The 18,227-nt window shown below is 41.2% G+C and overlaps 1 protein-coding gene across 19 annotated transcripts in view; it reads left to right on the top strand.

Annotated features, from left to right (window-relative positions):
• The window catches only part of LOC103390782 (adhesion G protein-coupled receptor L3), a 197,581-nt gene that overhangs the window by 62,027 nt on the left and 117,327 nt on the right, over positions 1-18,227 (top strand). For all 19 annotated transcript variants that reach the window (XM_017034883.2, XM_017034884.2, XM_008326847.3 and 16 more), the window contains exon 4: positions 13,457-13,670. In XM_017034883.2, coding sequence (XP_016890372.1) covers positions 13,457-13,670 — 214 coding nt within the window. The remainder of the gene's footprint in view (positions 1-13,456; positions 13,671-18,227) is intronic.

The raw sequence follows: 18,227 nt of genomic DNA, 5'->3' as shown, positions 1-18,227 counted from the left end.
ACAAAGGCTGAGATCCTGACTCCTCAGTAGGGAACAGCGATGAGTTCATTTGGTTCCTAACTTGTCAGTGTTAAATTAAACTGAAATTGTAGCTTTTGTTCATTGTATATGAATTAGTGAATGAGAGTTTGGAGCAGAGGTCTTTATATATACATCCCCTCTGGTCACATCTGTCCCACAATTCTTTTTCCCCTTCTGCTGGACATGGAGTTACTGTAAGATCCACCGGACTGCTTTAACTTTTGACCATACGGTTGGGGTGAAGTTCTCACATTGATTACAAGGTGATTAAATAGACTGCCATTGATTGCACAACAACTTCCTGATTGATCAGCAACATGACCTTATATGCAAACGTAGCGTGATTTGCTGGGGAATGCTACATGAACAACCCAGAGAAACATAAAATGCTATGTGATGCCTTAAGAAAAAGCTTGGTTGTTTTTCCCAGGCAGTTATATATATGACTGTTATCTAATTAGCAGCTTCTCACAACCCCAACAGCCACGATGTTGACCTGTATTCTAAAGTTCTGGTGTAGTAACTTCATGACATGTTGGCCAAAGTGTTTTCGAGGGGTGAAAATGTTGCTGACCAAAATTGGTCTAATAAAAATGGAGTTTCAAAAACATGAGAAAAAGTGGCTTAGCGCTGCGGTTGGTAGCATAAGCTGAGAATGTGATCGTTAGTTAGTATTTGTTTGAATGACAAATTGAGTTTTAGATGCTTGACACATCCACTGTGTATGAAAAGAAAAAAAGAGAACTTAATAAAAATCAATAGATTTTTTTAGCGACCTAATGTGGATGGACAGTACACAGGGCCAATTAGAGGCAGTCTGGTGTGTGACCCGCAGTCTGCTCCCTCAGCTCTGTCATTAAATTAACCAAGTGTGCACAGTAACTGGCCAGTGTGCCACAGCAAATCAATATGCACTATTGTAAAGTTTGCATTTTCAACCAAAGGGTGGGAGTTTGGTGTGTGTGTGTGTGTGTGTGTGTTGGGGGTGTGGAATGACTGTGGCACAGATTAGCTCACAAGACCTTGTGGGTAAGACGAGGAGCAAAAGGTGGGAGGTGGTGGTGGTGTTAGGCGATACTGGAGATGGCCCTCAGCATGGCCCAGTGGCCTTGTACGGGAACTCAATACCGGCATTGACAAAATAAGGCTTCCATTGTTGGAGAACCAGCTCTCCTTTGGGAAGCTGTTCCATTTCCTTATTAATTGTGCTCTCATTAAAATAAAAGGAAGAACAGAGGGGAATGGATGGTGCAGGAGTAATGGTAGCTCTTCAGCGTGGCCTCCTCTTTGGAAGGATGCCAGGGTCAGGCCGTTTCCACTTCTCTTTCTCCAAACAAGATGAGAGTACACTGAAGTCTACAGTATGTGTTTGACATGCACTGTGCGCACCACATACACACCCTGCCCTACTATCTGTGCTCTCTCAAGCCCTCCCACACACATGAAGACAAATCTTCCTTACTGCCCCCCCACCCCAACCCGCCCCAAATGAACACATCCTCTGCAGATGTACGGCATCAAGGCTCCAGGGGTCAGAGCTTGGCCACCACAGCTGTCAGCCGAGGGCGGATCTGTCAGCTTCAGCCACGGATCACTGATACTCTGACCAAGTATTCTCCCTGTGACCCGCTGCTTAAAGGATTAATCTGGTTTATTAAAGCCGGGGTCGTATGTTTGTACTTTTATTGGCTATGATAACTCCTGCCTGTGTCGCTGCAGAGATGAGGGAATGCACAAGCAGAGGATTCCAATTCAGCATCTAAACAAGTTTAATTACAACAGCACTTTGTTTTGCATTAGTGTTTGTAGTAATTCATAATTACGGCACAAAATAATATATTCAAGATCAAAGCTTTTTTTTTTTTTAACAACTTGACAATTTTTTTCTTAACGTTTTTATGTTTCTTCAAGGCCTGCACCAGCACGGAGATTTTTAAGCATTTTGTCCAATTATATTTTTGGTTTTAAATAATGTTAGCACATTTGTTCAGTTTATTATAGCGACTTAAAACAATGAAAGCAAACAAAAATCCAATATGGCTTCATTTGACGTACCGGAAAACTAAAATACCTCGCTAACAGTTCATGTGTTTGGTACTCGTTGCCCCGTGTTGCCCTCTGCCACACATAAAAACACACACCTCTGCTCCTCCAGACCCCTGTCCTCAGTCCATTTATTCTATTTTCTTCTGTGAATGTAACCCGGTGAAAGTCGTTCCCATTGTCCTCTCCTGATTGTTCCGATTGTCGTTTGGCTGCACTTTGTAACTCTGTGAAATATTAATTGGAACAGGAACAAAAAAGCAAAGTCTGTGAGTCCAGTCTGCAGTTTTCCATCAGCGTCCCTGAAACTACGCTGCCGTAAAAATACAGGCCGGCCCTGCGAACATCTTATTATGACCCGTAGTTATGTTTTATTGTTGGGTAGCCTTCAGCGGTAATTACAAGTGGAGTGAAAAGGTGACATATATGGAGTGACAGCCTAGAGTGGAGGTCGTGATGTGTTTGTAGCAGCGGACTTTTAAATAGGCTTGTTCCCGAAACCTTTGTGTGTGTGTGTGTGTGTGTGTGTGATGTGGGTTTGCCTATTGCCATCACTGCTGCTTCTCTAGGTTGGGTTTGAACAAATGAACCAAGCAGGAACAGCCAGATTTATAATATTTTAACAGAAGAAGAATTTGTCAATATTGCACTAAAAGTCCTCAAACTGACACTGTCCTCACATTATAAAATATATAAAAATATAAATATATGTTTATACTTTCTCTATGTACAGGTGTTTTTTTTTTGTACATTGCTCATACTATACGCTAACAGAACAAATCTTCCAGTCTGTCTCACTCCCGTCTTTGTCTGACATTGTCGACCTACTTTGATAAACAACACATCAGGACAGTGAGACACAGCCCAGCAGTAGGAAAACACACAACACTGACTCACTGGTTCATAGCTGGTTGTAGTGAGGAGCTGCTACACAGTGTCAGGTCACCAGATCACTGTGTTTTCATGTTTCCCAGATGAAGTATTGGACCTGAAACCAAGTATGGTGTTCATACCGTCCGTCCCTACTTTTAAAAACATTGAAGATCGGCCTGCTGCTGTTCTACTTCCCCAAAGGCGTCTTTGTGCTGTTATGTCGTCATTTACACCTTATACTTGTCCATTCAAACTATCTGGGCATCGCACCCTCGGTGCACACTAGCGTCCACTGAGACGACCGTAGTAAAGATGTCTTCTTGTTAGGGAGGTGGGGGCAGAGGCTAGGAGTCATAACTTTCACAGACATCTCCCTATGGCTGGGACCAAACAAAAGAGCAACTGTGTCAAATGAGAAAAATTGCAGGTGCACATTCCCCAGTGGTACAACTCCCTCACGCCTCCCTCTCCTTCTCTTTCCCGCTCTCTTTCCATACACTGTAACAGTTGCAAGTAGACACACACACACACACACACACTGCCTGTGTGATCGCTACGCCCTCATCTTCTGGTGGGAGTAAAAGGGAGGGAGGAGGTTCAGAAAGGAGATTGTTTTCCCATGCGATAATGCTCTCTTTTCTTTGCTACTCCAGCGATCGGACTGAGGAAAGGTTTGAAACCAGAGAAGTGGACTGAAGGATCTGTTCAGTCATTCCACAGCAGGAGGCAGCGTCCTGCAATATGGCATACCATTTTTCAAATAGGCCCATTGCAGATGTTAGCTGCATGTTAACCCTTAGCATAACAAGAAAAAAAAAAGTATTTCCATGCACCGCAGGAAATCTTCAGTTCGCAATTTTTTTTAAGATAACTTAAATGTATTCTATTAATTTATTCAATTAATTTATTCTATTAATTACTAGAACTGTAGTTGAGTGTGTAATGAGTCTAGAAATTACCTTTTACATCAGCAATGTTTGCTAAATATAATTTTGCAGGTAATTAACCAGGAAATATACATTTTTTTTAATCATTGAGCAAAAAATAATTTACTAAAAAAAGCTTATTTTACTTAAAAAAACATAAAAAGTTTATAAGGCTATGTAATGGTTTGGGGCTGCGTTTCAGCCAGTAGTCTTTATTATGTTCTCAGGAATCAGGAAATGCTGCTGCTGCACAACAAGCGATGTCGTGAAGGAAGCATCATCACAACTATGTACATTTTTGTTTTTGCAGACCTTGTCACAGTTAACCCTGCAAAACTGTTGCAAACGCTTCATTCGCTACCACTCAGCCTGAATCTAAATTTTAATACATTTCCTTAGCATCACCTGAACAGGAAGTGCAATGACACACACCTTTTGTTTCAACCACACGGTGCACTTAGCAGCTCCACATAATCATTGCCAAATAAATGAGTGACTTCCAGCCTTTCTCTGCGTGTTGTTTCACTGCACATCACAGCCCGACACCTGCTCGTGAGAACCCACATGTGGCACGTTCTGCCAAAATTCTCACATCTCCTCCTACTTCAAGCTTCCCGTGCTACGCTCTCGGATTTCAACGTGCCACATGTTGAGCGGCGGCCAGTTGATTGGATTGCGGCGGCAACACGTTGCTGCATGTAGTTGCTTCATAAATATTCAGCGCTCATTATCGCCAGACAATAACTCCATATCTGATCTGATACCTGTCATTTGGGATACAGCAGAAGAGATGATCAAAGCTGATGAGCAGAGCTGTGTGTCTCAGATGTAGCATAGCCGCTCAGGCTAATTTCTGCATCCTGGCCTTGATTGCATGCATATAGAATGAGATTACTTTTGTTTCTATGAGAAGCTGAGGCAGCACCGCTCTTGGATTTATTTTTACAGAACCTGTAAAACTTTTTAAATTTCTTTCCCAAAACTAATGCGACACATTCTAGTAAACAGATTTATCATTTTTTGTGTCTTTTTCTCCGGCTTCTTTTCCATTGTGGGTACATTGACTCTCCTTCGGTTCCCCTGACTATGACTCGTTAATCCAAAGTATCAGACCTTCAAAATGGCTCATATGATGTGGGCTGTATTTCCTTAGAAGGCAGACAGGGGCCCTGGGAGAGGAGTGACAGATTGAATCAATGCTGCACCTTGATAGTGATGCTGCAGCTGAGGGAGGAGTGAGCGAGACAGAGTAAGCAGGGGGTCGGAGTTTTTAAATTGCCATTGCCTTGAACAGTGTCACATTTTAGGCGCGTAGGTGTTTGCACCAGATAGCAACGTTCCCTGGGGAGAAGCAACCTCCCCCCCCCCCCCCCCCCCTTTATCATGTATTGGGGTGGGTATATTCGCACACCAGCAACACACAGGGGAGGTAACAGAAGAAGCCAGTTGCAGTTACAAACGCATACAGGCAGCCTTTAATCTGTTGTTACCACCGAGCACATCGAATTGCACCGCACTTTGTGTTCCTCCAGAATATAGGCCACCCCCCACACCTTCACTGTTGCCTCATTTCAGCGTACAGTACACCCTACGCCCATTCAAATAAGTTTGAATTATGTCTTCGCAGGCATTGTGTACTGTATAGATAACAGTTTTATCACCAAGTCTGTGTGAAGACCTCGGAAAAATTGCAATAAAATCTAATTAGAGAAGTGGAGTGAAACATATGAACTCTGCACGCAGCATAAAAATGAATATTTTTGCTCCGACAACACAAGTAATTTGATAAAATGCAAAGGCGTGTTTGTGTTAGAGGGGAAAAAAGTACAGGAGGTGAAATTGAAAATATGCTTTAATTAAGCCATTTAAATCTTTATTTTTTTTGTTCTTCATTATCTAAGTAAACACTTCAGTGCGAGGCTTTAATTGGTATTAATTCATTCTCTTTGTCCCCCGGATATTACACTGCAGTAAAATTACAGTCTGTGCAGTACCAGGAAGCCAATTGCCTTTGGTTTATATTTGCACCATCATTGCTGCAAAAAACATTCAGCAGTAAAAAGCAGCAAGAAATGACTTTAAAGAGTTTGGACCTTAGGTGAGGACACTTTTGTTGAAGCATAGAGTAAACAAGTTCATGCAGGGACAATATGAGAACAAAAACTCAACACCTAGGTTTACAGTATCTCTAAATGGCAAATAAACAAGATGCATTTTTTTTCTTACATCTCTAAAGGTAATTTCATGCCCAGATTACATCCATAACCACATGTGCTGTTTCGTGTGAATCGTTTTCCTGTCTTTCCCCCCAGTTCTGCTGGTTGTTGCCAGAGTACCAGCCTCTGACTGATTGCTGACTATTGTGCTGTTGTTGTGCTGGTGCTGCTGTGTCCAACTAATGGGGGATCATTTTATATTAAATGCAGTTTTCCATCACCATTACGTTTGTATTCAAACGCATCACACAACACAGAAAAGAAACGTTATTAGTCGTCAGGTAGTCAGCTGCTGAGGTACAACCAGTTCCACCTAAATACCTACATTTAGATACCTACATTTTTACAATGTTCTGAATGTTATTGTAGTAATGTGTAGTGTGGTTCAAATTTAATCGGTGATAATATTTGCTACTGTAGTTACAGTATTTCTTATTATGTCTTATTCTTATTTTTTCATATTAATTATGATTCTACCATATTTTGGTATTATGTTTTTATTTTCAACATTCTTTATAGTCCTTTTTTCATGCTCTGATTGAAATCCTCCTGCTGTCATTTTCTTCATAAGAACTTTCAGCATTTTTACCAACATTTTTCACTGAAGTTAATGTTTATTTTTGTACTGTTTTGTATGCAGGTAAAATATTTATGTCATGTCAGAATTCAAGTTAAATTTTGAGAAATGCTAGTGGTACAGTGAAATGGAAGGTGATATAAACCTTTACAGATGCTGTGAACGGTGAACTCACCTGGAAATATGACAATGTCATCTGTAATGTCGTCTCTTCATTTCTATGAACAGCTGGACATCTTCACAAAGACCACCATGATGAGTCACCAGAACTCTACATGTGCTCACTGGGGACAAATGGGGATTTAATTACAACTAAAGTCAGCCATATGATGCTACATACCTGAACCAGATCAACATAATAGAGTTTGAATAATGGCAACAAAGAATTACATTATCCTGTTATCTTTCTGACATCTGCCATCAACCAGAAATAAATTAAAAGCGTTGCTCTAAGATAAATCAGAATTTTGTTTTTTTCAAGTAATGCTCTTTGATTTTAAACTCAAATAATCTGCTGTGGTGGAGGAACGTGATAATATTAGTTTAACCCCAGAGACATAAATAGGCTGTCACTGAAATAGCTACGACAGGATGTTCTAAAGAGGGTTTGCTCTTTTTGTTCACGCTGATTGCGGGGTAATACTTGTACGCCATTGTTGTTCTTGTCTGAACACTGAACGCCCCCCGTTTCCCGAGAGGTTCAGATTAGTGAGGTTGTACTTGCAGTTTGTCTCAGTTCACAGTGCTAAACATAGCCTGGTCTGTGCCTCCAGTGTGCTGTTAGGCAATTCCATTAAATGTTGTGCAGTAAGAGAGGAGCAGAGAGGAAAAGACCCTTCTTTTCTCCCCCTCCTCACACAAGACAAAAAATCAGCCCGGTGTTTCTTTCCTTTGACCTCAATTACGATCGGAGCATGTGTAACCATCAGGGCATGTTGAGTCACGTCTGCTTTGGGAGTCGTGTGTGTGTTTGTGAGCGTATCTCCATCGTGTGTTTGTATGACATGGGTTGTGTTCAGTTTGAGCCTGGGAGGCAGCTTACAGTAGGTGGGGGCTAAGGTGCATTAGCCTTGGCTGAGATGCTCCCTTCAGTGGGTGGGTCACAGAAAGGAGGGAGAATGACCAGCAGGAGGAGGTGATGAGAGGAGAGGAAACGGCAAAATGATGTCTGTCATGATGGGAGCTGAACAAAGGCCAGCTTCACCGTTGGGAGCCGTGGCTGCCACGGCTTCAAGACAAGCACTCACCTCTGGCTTGGACCGCGAGTCTGAATCTTGTCTTCCTGCTGGTGAGCAGGACACATGCACCTGCTGCGTTCACTGTTAGCTCAGACAAAACGCTGCCCATTTTTCAAACCAGATCCCACCTTTTCAATCAACTTGAGATTTTGACCCAAGAAAGTTGTAATTAAGCATAAAAATCTGCTTTCCTCATTCTAGCAGTGCACACCAAATTAAAGTAGTGATAGATTAAATAAAAGTACTTTCTGGTTGGACAGGCTGTTCACCTTCCTGTTGTTAGTATGTGAATCACACTGTTATGGAATGAACACAAGATGCTTTTATCTGTTACTTTTGAGTGTGTGTTTAGAGTGTGTGTGTGTGTGCGTGCAGTACAAAGATGAGACCTCTGTCGAGCTGATCTATATCACGGGGACAAATCGCTGCGCTCTGCAGATTTCTCTGCGTCAACAGAAACCCATTTATTAACTTTCACAGTTATTAACTTTTACTGTGTCAATACATTGTTACAGAAGGAATAGAGGAGCAGTACAACCTCTGCACACAGCGTTTGGCAGTAAAGTTACTGCCAATGTACACAAAGTCAAAAATCTGTGACGTGGAGATGGTCTGCACAAGCGTCAATCTCTGTCTTCATGTGAACCCTGTGCAGTAAATAGAAGAATATCAATAAAAGTTATTATACTTTCCTAGTTAAAGGTTCAACTTCCGCCTTACAGAAAAGTAAGAATTAATTGTTTGAAGAGAATGGATGAATGTGTGAATGCTTGAAGTGTTTATTACACCTGCTCAGTGTCTGGTATCCGACACCCCTCTGAGCTGTTGTGTTAGCGCTAATTTCCCAGCAGGCATCAGGGCAGTGTGAGTGACAGTTGGAAACTCTCATTTGCATGTTGCAGTCCTGCAAAAAAAAAAAAAAAAAAAAGTATTAAAAAAACCATCATCATCATCACTCGTCCCTGTGGTGATGAATGCAAACGTGCATTGTGTTGCCAATTACTGCCTATAAACATATGTCAGTGAAGGTGAGAAGAAGCAAAAACAAATGGCTCATTCATTTGTGCCGCCAAACAAACTATCTGGATCCTGTCAACATGAGTAATGCTAATTGTGCTTAGCAGCATCATTGGTCAAAGTGTCGGACACCATCAAGTCGATTTGAGGAGTTTGTCACCATCAGTCCCGTCGTGGGCTCGTTGAGCTCTTCATTAATGATGTGTTATCTGTCATCGGCTCACGTGCTTTAATAAGACGACTCCCATCGACTCCTGTTTTCCTAAAAGCTGGGAAACTTTTTTTCGTGAGAAGTCAGGAAAACGAAGAGCGATTACAACCATTAGGAGCGCTGCCTGTCTAAAGCGCCACAAACATTGTTTTATTGATGCCGTTCACTTTAATGCTTAATCTGCAGAGATATTTGACAGTTTACTTCCTGGATCATTTTTCACTGTTTGTGAAACCACTGAGATTTGTCTCGCTACAGGCTATATGTAAACACAAATTACTTTGGAGAATCATTTGCCCAACTCTTTTTTACAGTGATAAATAATCACTTTATGGATATGTTGTCGCCATTTCTACTCCTTTTCCTTCCTCCCAACAGGATGTGGTGCGATGCAGACCAGGAAGTGGGTGTGACAGGCTCCCATTGCTATAATCAAATAACGGTATCCAGGTCCATGTGCTAATTAATCAACAGCTCTGGGGGCTGCACGTAGCCTAGAAGGAGACATTTGATCTGTTGAATCAGCTTCTTTGTCTAGCCCACCTCCTCCTCTTTCTCCATTTATCTTACATTAATTTAGTGAAGTCATTTCAACGCAGCCCTCCTTTAACACATACACACACGCCCAGAGTTTTAAGCCTGTATCATCACTGCTCCTTATTTCCTTGTAAAAGATTGGACAAAGCATTTTTTTTCCACTTTAATGCAGGAAAATTTGGCTTTTCTCCAGTCGCTGCCTGTAAATGTGTGGAGGGTTTTATGAAGTGGGATGAAATGATCTGCTGTTTTTCAGCCCATGCGCTACACTTGACCTCTGCAAATGATCTTTAACACGTACTCTTGGTGAAGGGGTCCAAGAAGTTATCTATTCACCAGTACATTGGATATTTCATTTCCCAGTATCGTATTGATATCGTATTGATACAATTTTATATCAGTTACAACTTCAGATCCCTTTGTTCCTATGTTAGTAACCTGACACTGTTGCCACATGATGTAGGGCATTTAGCAAAGAAGAATCAACACTATTAACAGGGAAATAAAGATGAATAATAAAAAAAAAGTTTCCTTCACTGTCAACTCAGCCAGCTGAACAGAAAGTGAGCAGAGCTTTTACAATATGAACAATATCTCATTTCAATTGAAAACACTGTTTCCTGCTTTCAAGTGAACCAGGTGTCACTTACACGGTGGAACACTGTTATCATGTTTCCATAAACAAATGAACACAATGTTGGTCAAACACCTCCCAACAGGAAACGTGACCACCTGTGCTTAGCACTTGATTACAGTGTTTTTAAAACTATAGAAGACCACAAGCATCCTGATGATAAACAGACCCTGTGCAGTCAATGTGAAAAGAAGTGTCCTGTGTGACCTTTACAGCTGTACACTTGTCAGAGGAATCTGCAGTGGAGAAAAAAGAGAGAGATAGCCACTGTATATAAATGCTTCTCCCTAGTATTAGTTGGAGAGCGAGGAAGCAGGATGAAGTGAGCAGGAGAGAGAAACTTAGACGAGAGTACGGAGTTTCAATAAGAGTGTTTCGATTTTTCGATAGCTCCCTCCATGATGTGTGCAGGTAGACAATGATACGCGCACAGTGGGACAGGATGCTGTCGCACCCGAGCAATATGAGCCCTATCAATCACCACCTGTGGGCACAAATGTAATTACAATGTGGCTGTTGACAGTCTGGGTAACATGAGACAGCAGTGGCTTACATTAGGGGATTGATGCTGCCCACTTTGATGGTGGTGCACTTGGCAATGTTGTACTTTCTTTCTCTTTATATTTCAGCATTGCTGGAATTGATTTTAGACATTGTGAAATTACTTTTCATAGTTTTTTTTAATGGAAATCATAAAACAGATCCATAGTCTATAACAAAGGTTAGATTCTAGTGCCCTGTAGTCTAAGTCAGACCATACAACGACCAGTGAGCTAACTATACAAGAAATGGCTTACACTGTAGTTAACCTGAGGTATATAAAGCCATAAACGGTCTAATTTTACATTCTACTGTTAATACTCAAATACTGCATAATACACCTACAAGGTTCTTCAGCATTGGCCCAAAGGGAAGTAAGAACAGTCATCTTTAAAAAAGCCATATATATATATATATATATATATAATGTTATTTTGCATTTAATATAATAGAAAAAAAATACAACCTAGCCTAAAAGAGTGCCTAAAAAATTCTCCCAAGAAACACATTAAAATCAGGGAATAGATAGATATGAGCACAGTTGCAGTTGTAGTGAGGCGATCCTAAAGCCGCTCTTGGTTGCCTGCAAAAACATAGCCAAAAATACACTGCAGATATATCAATATTATGAAATACTGTAGAAACTGTAAATAATCTTTCTTTTGCTGCTGCAAGATGTTTTAGTCCATATAAAACCTACCACATAAATGTTCCTAAACTATAAATATTAAATCATGACATAAAAAATGAAAATGATCTTTTCCCTCCACATATTGAGTGGCACTTTCTAAAAGAAAAAAGTGTAAAAATAAATAAACAAAGGCAGACTTGTCCTTTTCTGTTGTCCACGGATTTGTCTTTTGCTATTTTTTTTAAGTGCAGTTGCCTGAGTCGTCTTATTTTCTGCTTTTTTTCTCTGCTGTTGTCACTTTCAAAGAAGTTTGCTGTGATCCAGAGCAGTACTTTGCAGGGAGGCGGAATAAATCTCCCCATTAGGAGGAGGATAATTGATGGCTTTCATCACCGAATGGAATACAATTATTCCAATCTGTGATGTTTCAGTGGCAAGTGCTGCTTTACTGTGTTGCAGCTTGAATGATTTATGAGACGGAATCAAATGACACCATGATGAGGGGCTTCTTTTGTTGTTTCACCTCAGTGTGTGCCTCTGTGTTTCCTCCTGTGTTATTATTTAGAACTTTTATTTTTCCTTTCAGGTACATTTTTAAGAGCTACCTGACATTTGAAAACCAACAACAAAAAAAGAACCACAGTGTATGTTTATCCCTGTGAAATTTATTTTGGTGAGAGGCTGTTATATCTAACTGTTCCCTTCAGGGGTCACCACAGTGGATCATCTGCCTCCCCCTCTTCCTAACCCCTGCCTCCTCTGCTTTTACACATATTTCAATTTTAGCATTTGCATCTTTAAAACATGATTTATCTCAATTAATCATGATTAAATCCAATCATGATTAATCATTATTATCATCTGCTCATATACGCCTCCCAGAGGTATACTGTAAAAATGTCTCCATTTTCCTCCAACTGGATAGATTCCAGGCCCACTGCAATCTAGTCTTAACTCTTTAAACCCTTGCAGCAGGATTACAGTACGAAGGCTGCCATATTATCTTCACATTATGAGTTGTTGACAAACATAGTCTATTGTTTATTTGTTGATTTCTGGATTAGATATGTTCGACCCATTTGACATTCCATCTTGCCTGATGACTCCAAACTGCTGCTCCAAATCATCATCCACTGCTGGCTGTTTTCACCAGCACACTTGTCAGTGAAGATGTTTACAAAAGCCCACCACAGCTGCACTTCTTTCCCAGTTACTCAAGTTGGTGTTTATTCAGTTCCTTCATTTTTGATTTTGGCTGTAAACACCAGTCTGTTGTGCTCGCGCCTGCTGGTGCAGTGTGTGCTCAGCGTCCACAGACATGAGTGGGTGTGCATGTGCTCCAGTGGAGGAAAGGGGAGACGGTAACCTCCACACCGCTGCTGCTTGCTCTCACTTGCCCTCCTGGCCATTTTGGCTGGCACTCAACGGAGGATTCTTTGGCAAACACACTCTTTATTTTCTTGTGAGGCAACAATCACCTGCTGCTCGGCTTCACTTCAGAGCGCCACGTCACCTGGCACTACATCTTGTGTGATGTATAGATTTTTATTTAAATTTTCATTCATTTCTCGGGGGCTGGTCTTTGTCTCTGAGTTTCTGTGAGTTCTCAGCTGATTGCCTGTGTAATAAATGTTTGTTTTCACAGCCAAATGCAAACACCCTGCCTATTTCCTGGTGTTTGATTTGTGTCGGTCTCTAACTACTCTCCTCCTGCACCTCCTGGCCTCTCGAGGCCTCTTCTGGTATCGTTCATCCTCCCACTCCAAACAGCTAGCATCTTGTCCGCCCACACTGTCAAACCAGCGTGGACAATCTCTTCTTATATGCCTCAGTGTCAGACCTTTTTGATTACAAGTCCTCCCATCCATTCTTGTCTTCTTCCTGCAAGAAATATGCCGGCGTTTTATTTTTTCTCATTCGACCTGTCTTAATAATTATAATAATTAAAAAAAACAGATTGTATTAATACTTTATTTGATTTGCTTTTCTCAGCGTTCAGTCGAGCACCCATCCCCATGGCAGTGGTGAGGAGGGAGCTGTCGTGCGAGGGTTACCCCATTGAACTGCGCTGCCCGGGCACTGATGTCATCATGATCGAGAGTGCCAACTACGGCCGCACTGATGACAAGATCTGTGATGCAGACCCGGCACAGATGGAGAACACGAGGTGTTACCTGCCCGATGCATACAAGATCATGTCACAACGGTAAGAATACAGCTGACTATTATATCCGGTTATTATAAATATATCTTACATAGTTACCCAAGTTTTCCTTAAAAAAAAAAAAATCTGCTGATGTTGAGTTGACACGCTGATCATCCAGAGGTATGACAGTGAGGGGAGTGGTTGTCTCTGTACATGGCCATGTTGCACTGGTCAACTGTCCAGTGTGTAACTTACCATGGCCCAGTGGCTGCTGGGAATGTCTCCAGCTCCTCTGTGATCCTGGGAAGTATTCAGGCCATAGAAAATAAAAATAAAACATTCTCTCTGTGTGTATTCAGATGAGTCACATACATCTGTGTAATAAATATTAGCCTCGACAATCACATTAAACATCATAATTCCAAACCAGGCTGTACCAGGCTAAAGCCTCCACCGCCACAGATCCATGTCCGTTATAAATAAATATGAAAAGGTTAGAATCAATGAATCATAACACAAATGTTCTCCACTGGCAGATGTGAGCGCAGCCTCCTGAATTATCACAGTGGTGCATTTCATTTCCTCCATCTTGGCTTTTTTTTTCTTACTCTAATTGATTAGTAACATTTAGTTAATATATGCTGCTCATTCATTGTAACCAAGTTGTCTGGGTTTTTTAGAAAATGGAATGCTTCAGGCTAGAGTGAAGCGACTAAAGTGAAACTCAAGTCTTTTGTTGACTTATTGCAGCACTTAGGAGAAAATGAAGAATCATTTTGTGGCGATGGTAGGAAGTGTGGTTTATCTTGCCTTAGAGGTCATAACACCCTTGAGCACTCGAGAAGAGGCGTTTATCTAAATTGCTACTTAGTGTGAACATTTGTCTATTTTTCAAGGCTTTAACAAAGACCAGTGTCTCTCCTTTTTTTGCACCTCCAAAGCTTTAGTTCCACATTGTGGACTTTGACAATACTAATGGACTTTTGGACTTTATCAAAAATGCTCCCTGCTTTTTTGTTAGCAGCCATGGAGTTCAGATAATCATGGGCACGGACGGCAGCTGATTGTAAAAAGAGCTACTTTGAAACATGATGTCAGATAATTGATGCACCATGCAGCTGCCTTGTTCTCCGGCTACCCACTCACACTAACGTCCCTGAGGGAATGAATCAATGGGTCTGTTTCAGTCAAGAAATTAAATCTAACGTAAACACAAGAAAAAGAATATATATATATATATATATATATATTAACATATTGTTGATAGTGAGCCCATTCACTGACGTTAAAAGGAAACCATAACGTGGTTCAGGTCTTGGTAGAGAAAATGACTAATTGGATAGAAGCCATTGGTGTTAGAGAGTAAAATGGGTTAGGGGAGACTGGTTCTCATTTACTATGAGTGATATAACAACATATCTACACATTAGTAGGCAGTGGTTTGCTGTAAATAAGTTAAGAAAAATACAACTATATATATGAATGCTGCCTGCTGCCTCCTGCCAGTTCATTGTCCAGCTGTCAGCGCTGTTGCTATGGGCCTGCAGCTAAGCTCATTAGCGTAAAAAGGAAATAAGCACAAACAGAATCACACATTTCAGCAGTGAGGGTCTTAAAAAGCCAAACGAGAAGGCAGAGGTTAGAGGGAGGACACACGGCCTTCACTTTAAACATTATTAAACCAATGCAAATCAGACCAGCTTCAAAGCAGATGAAATGATGTAATAAAACACATTGTGTCATTTACATCTATATCTACGCAAATTTTCCTGGAGACCCGTTCCTTATCCCAGAAAAACATCCCAAATATTAACTGTATACTTGCATGACTGTAGTTCAGTTTTTAATAATAATCCTCCAGTAGCCAGAATCAGAAGAGGAAATACTACAATAAAAATCCCCCATGCTGAGATCAGGCAACTTGAATAGAGTGAATAAAGCTGCAGATCCTGGCTGTGATGTGACAAACCTGGGTCACCTTGGTCGCTTCTGCCATTCTTTACTAAAGATGGGATGGCGATGGGTGGGGGGATAAGCACTGTGGCTGGTGTCCTCCAGACATGACACTAAGAACTTAGGCCGGACAGCTCAATCATGGTCCCATCAGATCCAAGAGCCTAATCCGTCAAGTCATTTTTAAAGACTCTCCACGGGGCCAGGCTTCTGTGTGGATCCTAATCTCCTCGCAGGATCTGTGAAGACTCTTGGGGCTACTGAGTTTGGACGTCCACAGCTAAACACCACTCCCATTTGCCTAAAACACAAATAGTTGAATCATTTTAGTGGCACTGCGCACTTAGAAGCTTTCAGAACGGCAGGATATTTCAATTTTCTCAGCTCAGCACCCGAAGGTAACAAGTACAGGGATATGAAAAACAGAAAAATAATTTTCTTTTTCCTGAGTGGCTAATCAAAATAATACTTTCATTATTGCAAAAATGCAAAAAGCATTTTTACAAAAAGCATAGAAAGTTTTTGTATTTTGCATTTATGGATTGTTTTTGTAACAGTGGTTTCATAGAAAGGCTTTGTGTTAATTTAGAAACTTCAGCAGCAGTTTTCTCCCCTCACCATAATCTGTAGGATATTTTTATTGAATATTTTTCAGTAGTATTTACTGTAGATGGTGAATTTTCTTTTCTATTATTTGTTTACAGATTTTCTTTGCAGCAATCAACAGAAAATGAGCCATAACCTAAGGATGCAGCCACTTTTATACCCACAAGTATCTTGATTACTTATTCCCAATAATACTGATAACATAAGAAAGAAAAACCACATATTCCCAAATAAACATTTTATTCTTTAGAGAATTTAATTTTAAAAAGAATCATGAAATTCTTAATAAAAACATATACAACAATAGACTACAGTAAAATATTCACTGTTTCCTTTGTGGATTGCCACCTATTGCATTAAATACAAGTTGAGCGTCTACTTTAAGCAGGTTCATTTTAACCAATAAGTGTGACGTTAAACAATAACAGAAAAGAGAAACTTCCAGAAAGCTTAGGTTTATTAAGATAACTGTAAGGCAGGATTACACCTATTGATAGATGGAGTATCATCTCATATCATCGATACATGGTAAAAACTCTATGTCTGGCTGAGAAGATATGAGATTTCATAAACATGCATTTTAGGTTTAGCCTATAAGTTTTGGTTTAAATGCAGTTTATTTTTTCACTTCCTGTTTTTATAATTTCTGGTAGTCCCCCCTGCAGCCTGTGTCCACCACCTGCCTCTGCTCTGGGCACAGCTTCACTAGTGGTGGCTGGGCAGCACAGTGCTTACCATTCACGTCTCGTCTAAAGATAAGCCAAGCTGCCGCCGGCTTCGTCTTTGTGCCAGGCTCACATCCATCACCAGCAAATGCCCAGCCATGTCACCGATTCTCCTGGGCTGTCAATACACATTTAGTCCGTTCAATCCTCCCCTCCTCCCTCCAGGCCAGCGACAGAGAGCCCCATTGATATTCAGCCACCAAACCCTAAGCACTGCCTGTTCCAGGTTAGCCCCTTATGAAGGGTGTGTGCTTGGCCTCCGAGCCGTCGAGGTGTTTAAGAGGAGAGCTAACGCTTCCTGCTGTTTCCCAGTTTGTGAGTATTGTAATGCATTTAAAATAAACGCTCGTCTCCCTTTGTTATAACGACAGGTTCAAAACAAACGCTCTCCTCTAGCAGACAACTCCCTCTTGTGCTGTGCTGAATCCCCAGCCTCTGGTTACACATGTCACCTATAGGTGGTGCCGTGTTACAAGCCTGATAGAGGCTAATGATGCTGTAATCACTTCCAATGCTGCCAAACATTAATTTAGCACAATTTGTGGTCATTTGCATATTATACACACTAACACACACACACACACACACACACACACACACACACACACACACACACACACACACACACACACACACACACACACACACACACACACACACACACAAAGAGTCAGCTGATCCTACTGGGATATTTCTGTAGCCTATTGTTATGAAAGCTGTTGACTCTGCTCCTTAAGTCCACATCTATGGCCATTCTTACTGTGTAAAATGGCCAGAGAGGTCGAACACTCGTGTTACTCATCACATCCCTAGTGTCTCTCTGCCTCACCTCTTCTTTTCCCTCTTCTCTTTTCCTTCCTGCTTTCCTCTCCCGAGGCGCCGTGGCCTTCATGGCCAGTAATTACAGGCTTTATCAAAGCTATATATCACCTGGCATCACAGGAGACCTCAGCAGGCACCTTTAGGGACCGCTGATAGCATTGTGGCTTATGCATGACCAGTGCAGGACAGCTGAGGTGAGAGCAGAGGAGCCGTTGTCTTTATCCATGACAGTGCCGTCAAAAGTCACGGAACAAAGAAGGAGAGCAGGCGGTTCTTCCTGTGTTTTATCGCTCTGTGTACCGTCAAAGGTTAATACTCATAACAGCGTGATGAGCCTCCGGTGGCTGATAAAACCAAATTAATGTGACGTATGATTTGATCCCTCACGGCTTCGGTGATGACTGACGTTGACAAGCCAGCTCTTAATGACATTTAGTGTTTAAAACAAATGCCTTCAGGCTTTTATTTACTGCCGGCTCTGCATGAGACAAATGACCAAACTCCTGACAGA

The sequence above is a fragment of the Cynoglossus semilaevis genome, chromosome 1, assembly GCF_000523025.1.
Source record: "Cynoglossus semilaevis isolate Cse_v1.0 chromosome 1, Cse_v1.0, whole genome shotgun sequence".
Taxonomy (NCBI): Eukaryota; Metazoa; Chordata; class Actinopteri; order Pleuronectiformes; family Cynoglossidae; genus Cynoglossus; species Cynoglossus semilaevis.
Note: the sequence above shows the minus strand (reverse complement) of the source record. Positions and strands in the feature narration are given on the sequence as shown.